Genomic DNA, 9,683 nt, shown 5'->3' on the forward strand with positions numbered 1-9,683 from the left:
TATAAAAAATTAACGCAGATTTAAATTTACGCACATGCACACACTCACACACACACACACACACACACACTCAGGGCGAGAATCATCATTAAACGTGTATGCTAATTTGATGATGGCGGTTTTCTAATTTTGTTGCCCCGAAAACCAGATTTCTATGCTTTTCGATCTGCGATCAGTCTCCGTCAGCAACCGAGAAACCAAGGGAGAATTGTCCAGAAGACCCTAAAATGTTACATCTTCGGGAAGCTGAAGATTCGCAGATGGATGATGCCCCTCTTCTGGGCTAATCCACTCCCTCACACACATACATATATATATATATATATATATTTAATATATATGCATATATACCGATTTCAGCGTTGACAAACTTTGGCTTTTTTCGATTCTAAGCGGCTGCGACGCCGGCAGAGGCTCAGTTCGTTGTCCGGTTCCTATTTCTGCCGACTTCGCTGCCGGCGTCGCAGATAATACCATATATAAGGAAACAAGAAGTCGCATCGTTTGTATTTATTTGCTAGAATCTGTGAGCATCGGAACTAACCGAGCCGCTACAATAAAAAAAAAACATAAATTAGTCCTCGTTACGAATTTTGTTCGCCAAAACACACATAAAAATGAAGAGTTTTGTAAGTGCCCGAAAGTACTGAAAAGTATATATATTTTATACGTTATTTTTTTTTTGTGCTGTCCCAATAAATAAAAAAAAAGAAAGGATCAAGTGAAAGTGCGCGCAAAAAATGTCCTTAAAAAGTGTGAATACTTTTAAGCCACAGAAATGACTTTAAAGCTTATTTTGAATCTTAAAAAACAAGATACACATTAAAATCAATTTAAACAAAGTTCCTGTGAGGCTGCCTTATAGTTTTTTTTCGCTTCTGGGATCACCTGAGAATTAGTATGCCAAATTAAAGAACTAATGACCCACACTTTAAGGAAAGTCCGAAACCTAAAGTGTTTGAATCACCTTGAGCAGCCGCACAGCTCATCAACGTCGAAACAGACGAATGACAAATATCGAAACGGTTGGAACCCATTATGATTAGTGCCTCGGCCCGAAACCAAATCAAATAAATCACGGCAAATATAGATAAAAAATTAAAAAGACTAAAAAAACCAAAAAAAAAAAAAAACCGAGAGACTTGCGAGACAAAGCGACGCTGTGCGGTCAGAAACGCCAGCGATTCGCGCGCGACTTTGATTAATTGCCCGCTAATGCGAAATGCAAAATACGAATCCGAATCGAAATCCAAATCCGTATCCAAATCCGAATGCGAAAAGAATAAATCGTAACGTCTGTGATCCACAGATACGGAACGATGCATTGTGTGACGAGTGGCACTAACCAGGCATTCTATCTTTCAGCTGATCCTTCTGGGTTTCGCTGCCCTGGCCGCTGCCGATGTCAAGCATCTGACAGATCGCAATCTGGACCTCTTCAAGTACAATCCCAGCGATATCTACACCCTGCCCGAGGACATCGATGACGACAAGCCGGCGGTGCACTTCAGCGGCGATGTCATGAAGGCCAAGACCGAGACCCTGCAGAACTACAACTCGGGCAAGAAATTCAAGCTGGAGTGAGTATCTATAGTATCTATATAGTTCATAGACAGAGATAGTGTTTGGGTTAATTGAAACTGATTTATGGGGTTAATAAGAAGTTGGATCGCAGTCTTAAAGATTTATAGAACTACTTTAACATAGCTTTATAGATCTGTAATAACTTTTGAGGCATAGCAAATAAATTTAACTAATTTTATATATTTTTTAAATAATTTACGAAGCATTACTAAACTTAAAACTACCTTTTTTCAGACTGAAGACCCAGAACGGAATCGAAGTGAGCAGCGTGGGCAAACTGAAGGACGACAAGACCTTCGTGGTCAGCGGCTCCTATTCCTTCACCGGCGCCGATGGCAAGCGGTACAAGACCCGTTACACCGCCGATGAGTTCGGCTACCATCCCATCACCGAGCTGGATCTGGACATCCCCGAGTGAGTAACCAATACACTCTACCAAAAACCAAAGAAAACGTTTAAAATCTTCTTCAAACTAACACATTGGCTTACAAATCAGAAGTTTCATTCACTATAATGGCAAACTATATATTAGATATCACAAACTTATTTTATATATATTCGTTTTCGTTTTTTAGACCCCAGCCTTTGGCTTCCGCCGGACAGCGCCAGACCGTGGATCCCAGCAGCCTGTTGGGCAACAAGAACCGCTTCCAGTTCCTGCAGCAGACCCTGGACTCCGACCAAGGATCCCAAGGACCTCTGAGGGGCAGTGGACAGAGTGGCGATGACTACAGCTACACGTCTCCCTATGGAAATGGCAATGCTTACGGAAATGGAGTGGGAAACGGATACGGAAATGGCAACGGCAATGGCTACGACTATCAGCCACCTCAGGTGCCACTGGCGACGCCATCTCGTCTGTATCTGCCCACGGCATAAGGCGGTTATTATTTAGATATACCCTTATCCAACACCCTTCTCCCGCGAGATTTATGCCCCATCCGATTCCTGATTCCTGATTCCCGATTCCTGATTCCCGATCCCCGATTTTCCCCCCAGCTGCAAGTATTTAGTTTTTAAGTGCAACTCCAACAGGCAAATGAAGAGTAAAACAGAGCTAGCGAAATTTTTTTTTATCATTTTTTAGTGTTATACACGGAGCACAATTTTATATGATATTATACCTATATACACTGATATATGTTATATATCTAGCCCACACAAAAACACACACACACACAAAAAAAAAACAAAAACAAACACACACACAAATCCCGAGAAAAGACGCAAACGAATCTATGTATATACACTGAGTGATATTAGTAGTAAATAAAATGGCTAAACTAACGATCAAAGTTTAAATGTGTTTTAATTGGGAATAAAATGGATGGGGATATTTAAAACTATTTACTTTTAATTTTTGGCTTTGGTACATTTTATTGCATGCATAAAATTTAATGAATTATCGATACAACGGGAATCTGTTGTTTTAGAATAAAGTTCAATCTTATTAGCTTAAAATTAATAATTTAATTTAATAATAATTTCTCATAATTTACTGTTTAATAAGCATGGTATATACAATTTTCGAACTAAGATATGATTTCCTTCGAATGCCTAAAAGCATGCAACAAAAATGTGATATTATTTTGCATCTACGTGCACATATACAAAAATATTTAAATAAAATCTATAATGACTTCTAGTTTAGGCTCTTAGCAGCAGACAAGTTTGCTTTATGAATTCGTTATGTATATGGAATTTAAAACTTTTTTAAAATCGGAATAGAGTGGTACCCATCTGGTCAAAGGCATGACATTGCTCATACGCCACGTTGCACACACTTTCCTCAAAATAATGCAAAACTTTAGTTCGAAATAGGTATATGATTGGTAGTATCTCTATAATATATTCATATGAGTAATTAAAATCCAAAACGATTGGAACATGTGCAGAAATTGCAGACAAAGAACCGAATCGAACGCTATTTTTGGAATGCAAATGTGGACTCGATATGTTGGGACCAACGTAGCCTGTCCAGAGATAAGCTGATGCGGTGCAGTAGCAACAGATGTTCGCGGCGAGCACCTGAGATACACCCGATGATCCCTGATCCCGTCGTCACAGATATGTTATTTCCGATTACCGCGGGAATCTGCGGCTATAAAAGCAGACCCGTGGGCGTCGGTAAGGCAACAGTCTTTAGGCATTGGATCCACCAAGTGCATCCGATCCGGAGCAGTTGAAGTTGAGTGTTTCGAGCAAAGGAAGGAGTTCCCAGCATGAAGTTTGCCATCGCATTCCTGGCCTGTGTGGCTGTGGTCACTGCGACCGGTTACCACAAGACCCACGACATCAAGGTCGCTGACAAGGCCTACCTGATGAAGCAGAAGTTCCTCTTCGAGATCGTCTACCGCGTCGAGGATCCCCTGATGTTCGAGGAGTACATTGCGATGGGAAAGCAGTTCTTCTTCGAGAAGGAGCACTACACGGTGAGTGGGGGAATAATGCGGATTCCGAATGGTCAGTACCTTAAGGCTCCTTCAATTCTTCGCAGCACTTCGATCTGTACATGGAGAAGTTCTTCGAGGCCCACAAGGCACACGCTTTGCTGCCCAAGGGCGAGTTCTTTGGCGCCCTGGTTAAGCACCACGCCAAGCAGGCACGTGGACTCTTCAACTTCTTCTACTACGCCAAGGACTGGGAGACCTTCGCGGCCAACGTGGCCTTCGCTCGTATGCACTTCAACGAGGGCATGTTCGTCTACGCCCTGACCCTGGCCGTGATCCACCGCGATGACTTCCATGGACTCGTTCTGCCCGCCATCCACGAGATCTTCCCGCAGTTCTTCTTCAACAGCAAATTTGTGATGGAGGCCGAGAAGTTCGACTACGAGATGTGGATGAAGACTAGCCTGTACGAAAAGGAGTACCTGGATGTGTACCACAAGATCCCCTCCTTCTCATACGGACACGGATACGAACAGGGAATGGGACACGGATACGGCAAGACACACGGACATGGACAGACATACGAACACGGATTTGGCAGCATGTACCAGTCCAGCGACTACATGTACATGAAGGACTTCAAGACATGGCAGTGGTGGAAGCTGATGGGTCTGGGCGAGCACTGGTACAGTGAGAGCAACTACATCCTGCGCGAGAACATCCACGAGTACAACCAGGAAAGCAACTGGCTGACGATGATGAAGGACGTGAAGAAGTTCTACATGCCGGTGGACTATAGCCGCGACCTGTACCTCTACAACGAGGAGACCAAGCTGTCCTACTTCACCGAGGATCTGGGATGGAACACCTACTGGTACTACCTGAACATGGACTACTCCTTCTTCCTGGACGGCAAGACCTTTGGCCTGCAAAACGATCGTCGCGGCGAATGGTGGCTGTACAATGTGCACCAGCTGCTCAGCAGATACCACATGGAGCGTTTGTCCCACGGCCTCGGCGAGATTCCTCAGTTCTCCTGGTTCCACCAGATCGAGATGGGCTACGATCCGCAGATGATCTACTACAACGGCATTGGCTACAGCTATCGCAAGAACTACTACGAACTGGAGACGTACGGCAACTTTGAGATGCTGGACAAGATCACCGGCTTCCAGCGACGCATCCAGAACATCGTCGAATTGGGCTACTACCAGACGACCGATGGCCACATGATCGATCTGCGCAAGCCGGAGTCCATTGAGATCATCGGTAACATGCTGCAGGGCAACGTGGATGCCATTGACAACATTTTCTTCCAATTCTGGTACATGCTGGCCCATATGTACTTCGCCGATACCCACTACTATCAGATGGAGGTGTACCCCAACGTGATGCTGAACTTCGAGACAATGATGCGGGATCCCATGTTCTACATGTTCTACAAGTCGATCGCCCAGGTCTACTTCCAGTTCATGCACCATCTGCCCAAGTACACCAAGGAGCAACTCCTCATGCCGGGCGTTACACTGAAGCACGTGGAGGTCAGCGAGCTGGTTACCTACTTCGATCTGGTTGACTTCGATGTGACCAACATGCTCAACGGCAAGATGGTCTTCCACGAGGGTCAGTTCGTGTGGGACAAGTCCCTGTTCGCCCGCCAGATGCGTTTGAACCACAAGCCCTTCAGCTACACCTACACCATCGATTCCGCCAGGGATGAGAAGGTGGTCATTCGCGCCTTCCTGGGACCCAAGTTCGATGAGTACGGCAGGATGATCTCGCTGGCGGACAACCGCATGAACTTTATGGAAATCGATGAGTTCACCTATACCCTGAAAACGGGCAGCAATCTGATCACCCGGAAGTCCACCGACTTCGCTTGGACCGTCAAGGATCGCACCACCTACACCGAGCTGTACTACTACACGATGATGGCCTTCGATGGCAAGTACGATTACCCGCTGGACCTTACTGAGCCCCACTGCGGATACCCCGATCGCCTGGTTCTGCCCATGGGCTGGAAGAAGGGCATGCCCATGCAGATGTTCTTCATGGTGGTTCCCTACATGGCCCCCCAGCACGAGCAGTTCTCCACCTTTGACTACACCTACTCCTGCGGCATCGGATCCGGAGCTCGCCACGTGGACAGCCTGCCTTTTGGATATCCCTTCGATCGCGAAATCAACGAGTACGAGTTCCACGTGCCCAACATGTACTTCAAGGATGTGACCATCTACCATGCGGATACAATGGAGAAGTACTACAACTACAAGGAATACTCCAACTACGGTCACTTCGATTACTCCTTCTTCAACGACTACTACACCAAGTACTTCAAGTTGTAGATCTGATAACATTCCGATATTGACCATGGATTGATTCTAGTTAGTAAGCATAGCAAAAAGTGAAATAAACTTTCGAAAATCCAACGTATTCAGATTTCTCTGTTAAGCTAGTCAAAGGGATCGGTACATAGCTGGTCCAACTTAGCCAAGCTATGATAATAACCGCCAATTGGTGTCCTTACCATATTTAAGTAGCTGCCCAAAACAGTTTTTGGTCTATTCCTTCGTACGTTGAATTTCCAGCAAAAAGTCGATTTTATATATTTTTTGTCCAAAAATAATCAATATTTTTGGCATAACTCTAGAAATAATTATTTCAATCTAGAATGAAATACCTTGTTAAGCTCGTATTGAAATTCCCAATCAAACTGTGTTAAAAAATGCAAATTCTATTTTTTCGCCATTTTTTGCAAATTTTGATGATGTTACCCCTTACAAAAAATGCGAAAATTGACCCAAAAATAAAATTTTCTAAATTCTTCAAAAAGTGATAGGGATTGTTAGGACTGGTAATTAGCTGCTCAAAACAGGTATTTTTTCATCTTTATGAGAATTTTTGGCGAAGTTATGAGGATAATTCCATTTGTAAATATCAAGTTTTTGGCAAAAGTCGTTTTTCCGAATTTCGGTCATCAAATAATCAGTTTTTTGGCCACAACTTTAAAAATAATAGCCTGAATATGGAATGCAATACCTCGTTGAGCTCGTAATTAAATTTCAAATCAAACTGTGTTAAAAAATGCAAATTCTATTTTTTTGCCATTTTTTGCAAATTTTGATGATGTTACCCCTTACAAAAAATGCGAAAATTTACCCAAAAATAATTTTTCCTAAATTCTTCAAAAAGTGATAGGGATCGTTAGCATTGGTAATTAGCTGTCCAAAACTCTTAATTTTACATCTCTATGATTAATTTTAGTCAAATTATGATTAAAATGCCCATCAAAAAATGTATGAATATTTTCCCAAAAACGATTTTCCGCATTCTGAAATAAAATAATCGTTTTTTTAGTTTATATATAAAAAAAAATCATTTGCTATCATATTATTGTACTCATTGAAGGGCTAAGTCTCAGCCTGGAAGTATACAGATGATGGTGAGGCTGTTTCTGAGCTGTTTCCCAGGAGCAGCTCGATCCGTTTCCTGGCCTCCACAAAGGCGGCCATTACCTCATCCAGAGTGGTGGCCCTCGCAGTATCAGGATTTGAACTGGATCTGATTTCGTCATCATTGCTGTCGCCATCGTCGCTACTATTTTTGCCGAGATCCAAATGGAAGTGGTGGTGGAACTGGTCACATGTGTCTATTTGGCGCTGCTGAAGCTTTTGAAGCCGAAGCGAAAGTGTTCCCGTTGTGGTCATTGGCCTGTCAGATTTGAAGTCCAAACGGGAATGCATTTCCGATTGCCGGTGTACGTCGAAGAAGGACTCAAAGTCGAACAGCTGCCGACCGCCTATGAAATACCGATTGAGGGCATCCAGCCAGTTGCCCAATGGTCGGATGCACTGCAGCCGTATGGAGTCTGTTGGCAGGGCGGATGTTAGCGGTATCGCATAGTGGGCATATCCCTCACATCGCTCCCGCTGCCAGCTATCTATGCTGATCACTTCAAAATACAGATGCAGTAGGTCAGCCGGATGATGTTGTTCCTCCAGGAACAGGGTCACCTGCCAGCAGTGACCCAAATGGGCACTCCTCCAGTCGCCGGCATTCTTGCACGTGGCCGTGGCTCCCTGCATGGTATCCACCCCAGGTGTACCCTCATAGTAGGTATTTGCTGGAGCTTTCAGATAGTATCTTACATGTATGTTGGGATTCTCAAAGTTCTGGGCTTCCTGTAGTTCCAGCAGCAGGCTGACCCGCTTCATCCTCTTGGGCGGCATTTCGAACTGGAGGAGACTTCTCCTCTCGCTAGCGGCTGCTCGCCGTCTGTGGTAAAACTCGAGAATATCCCCGGCGGAGGCATCTTCGGGCAGATCTTCTTCGATGGGTAAGCCATCCCCCAGTTCCTGCTCATCCTCGCCATCCGCCTCCTCAGAGAAACCGTCATCGTGGTAGGCCTCTAGCGGTGTGACATTCTCAAAGCCAAAGGCATACAACTGTCGGCAATCGTTATTCCGCTCGATCTGAACCACATAATCCAGATCCTGGGCACTGCTGCTGAAATCCGGATAGACATAGAGCAGACCCTGTTCGGGATCATATCGTATACTGACCAACAGAGTGTCCTGCTGCAGATCGGCATAGATGTACATTAGCTGGTAGCCCTTTTTATGGAATTCACTCGCTTCGGCGGGCATAAGATTCTCGGAATCATTATCCAATAAGGTGTGTATAAGGCACGTTCTGGCGGCAAAGTTGGGATCATCCAGTACTGAAACCTCCGACATATTCGCCGAGGACAGACTGGCAATTGTCGGGTGAGTTACGGCAGAGCAGCCTCTCTGCTTCGACTTGGGCTTTCGTATCCGGCGACGAACTTTAATGGGCTCAGGTTCCTGCTGCTTCTCCGCATTTTCCAGATTCTCTAGTTTCCTTAGATATCGCTGTTGTAGCTTCAGGGTTTCCAAGGCCCAATCGTGATAGCGCCGCTGCAGTTTCGGGGCGCAACTTCCAGGATTGTTGATATATTGCTCCAGTTCCGCTTGACTAAAGTGCTTTTGCTGCCAGGATATGCGCATGGTGGCTATAGCACCATTGCAGAGTTCCTTATTCCGTTTATAGAAGAGATCACCAGCGGGAGGACGACTATTATCACTTAGGATGCTCCCCGAGCGATTACTTTGGGACTCCAGATCCAGATCCGTTATTTCCTCCTCATTCTTCTCCTTGTCCTCCTCCCCATGCTGAGCTATGGAACTCCTTACTCGCCTGCCGGTGTAACCAATTCCCACATTATAATAACTGCAGTTGTAGCCCAAGCAATTCCTCCCCCCATACGAATCATCGCCCTGGGGAACATGAATATAGCAATCATGCCAGACGTCTTCCTCCGATCCGGGATAGTGGTCACCATATGCGTTCGTCGACTGCGCTCCCGCGTACTCAAATCTGGGGACCGGCAGCCATTCACTGATGTGACGCAGCTTCAGCTCCAATTGCAGATCACCAATGTTTCCGCTCACGCGATAAACTCCAGTGCGCTTTATGTCCCTGCTTTTTTGCATGATGCGCCGATGATTATTTTGCCCAGTAAATTTTTAGTTTCTTTGTTTAAACCTCAAAGATTGTAAACTACTGGCCTTCTTTGTTTGTTTTCCATTTTGTTTTGTTTTGTTTATGGTTTTTGAAATACCGTTGCCCAGGCAACCAATCGATTATATACCGAAAACCAACTATTGTTGCCGTGACAACCATGAAGGC

At 44.8% G+C, this 9,683-nt stretch overlaps 3 protein-coding genes across 3 annotated transcripts; 2 read left to right on the top strand and 1 right to left on the bottom strand.

The window, feature by feature from the left end:
• The first annotated feature begins 479 nt into the window (after window positions 1-479).
• On the top strand, window positions 480-2,879 carry LOC6725781. Its single transcript, XM_002106744.3, has 4 exons — window positions 480-629; window positions 1,366-1,580; window positions 1,819-1,998; window positions 2,160-2,879. The coding sequence occupies exons 1-4, from the start codon at window positions 618-620 to the stop codon at window positions 2,461-2,463; spliced, it is 711 nt and encodes a 236-aa protein (XP_002106780.1). The 5' UTR covers window positions 480-617; the 3' UTR covers window positions 2,464-2,879.
• An 835-nt stretch (window positions 2,880-3,714) lies between these two features.
• LOC6725782 (larval serum protein 1 alpha chain) lies at window positions 3,715-6,403 on the top strand. The gene is made up of 2 exons (XM_016173799.3): window positions 3,715-4,016; window positions 4,082-6,403. The coding sequence occupies exons 1-2, from the start codon at window positions 3,807-3,809 to the stop codon at window positions 6,317-6,319; spliced, it is 2,448 nt and encodes an 815-aa protein (XP_016039090.1). The 5' UTR covers window positions 3,715-3,806; the 3' UTR covers window positions 6,320-6,403.
• A 784-nt stretch (window positions 6,404-7,187) lies between these two features.
• Window positions 7,188-9,653, bottom strand: LOC6725783 (Meckel syndrome type 1 protein homolog). The gene has a single exon (XM_002105674.4). It carries the CDS (start codon window positions 9,485-9,487, stop codon window positions 7,385-7,387), a length of 2,103 nt encoding a protein of 700 aa, XP_002105710.2. The 5' UTR covers window positions 9,488-9,653; the 3' UTR covers window positions 7,188-7,384.
• Window positions 9,654-9,683: the final 30 nt, after the last annotated feature.

This window comes from Drosophila simulans, chromosome X (assembly GCF_016746395.2).
Source record: "Drosophila simulans strain w501 chromosome X, Prin_Dsim_3.1, whole genome shotgun sequence".
Taxonomy (NCBI): domain Eukaryota; kingdom Metazoa; phylum Arthropoda; class Insecta; order Diptera; family Drosophilidae; genus Drosophila; species Drosophila simulans.

Coding starts and splice junctions, on each gene's coding strand:
- LOC6725781 (XM_002106744.3), top strand. Junction 1,581..1,818: donor GGCAAGAAATTCAAGCTGGA/GTGAGTATCTAT, acceptor ACCTTTTTTCAG/ACTGAAGACCCAGAACGGAA. Junction 1,999..2,159: donor CTGGATCTGGACATCCCCGA/GTGAGTAACCAA, acceptor TTCGTTTTTTAG/ACCCCAGCCTTTGGCTTCCG.
- LOC6725782 (XM_016173799.3), top strand. CDS start 3,807: ATGAAGTTTGCCATCGCATTCCTGGCCTGTGTGGCTGTGGTCACTGCG. Junction 4,017..4,081: donor TCGAGAAGGAGCACTACACG/GTGAGTGGGGGA, acceptor AATTCTTCGCAG/CACTTCGATCTGTACATGGA.
- LOC6725783 (XM_002105674.4), bottom strand. CDS start 9,487: ATGCAAAAAAGCAGGGACATAAAGCGCACTGGAGTTTATCGCGTGAGC.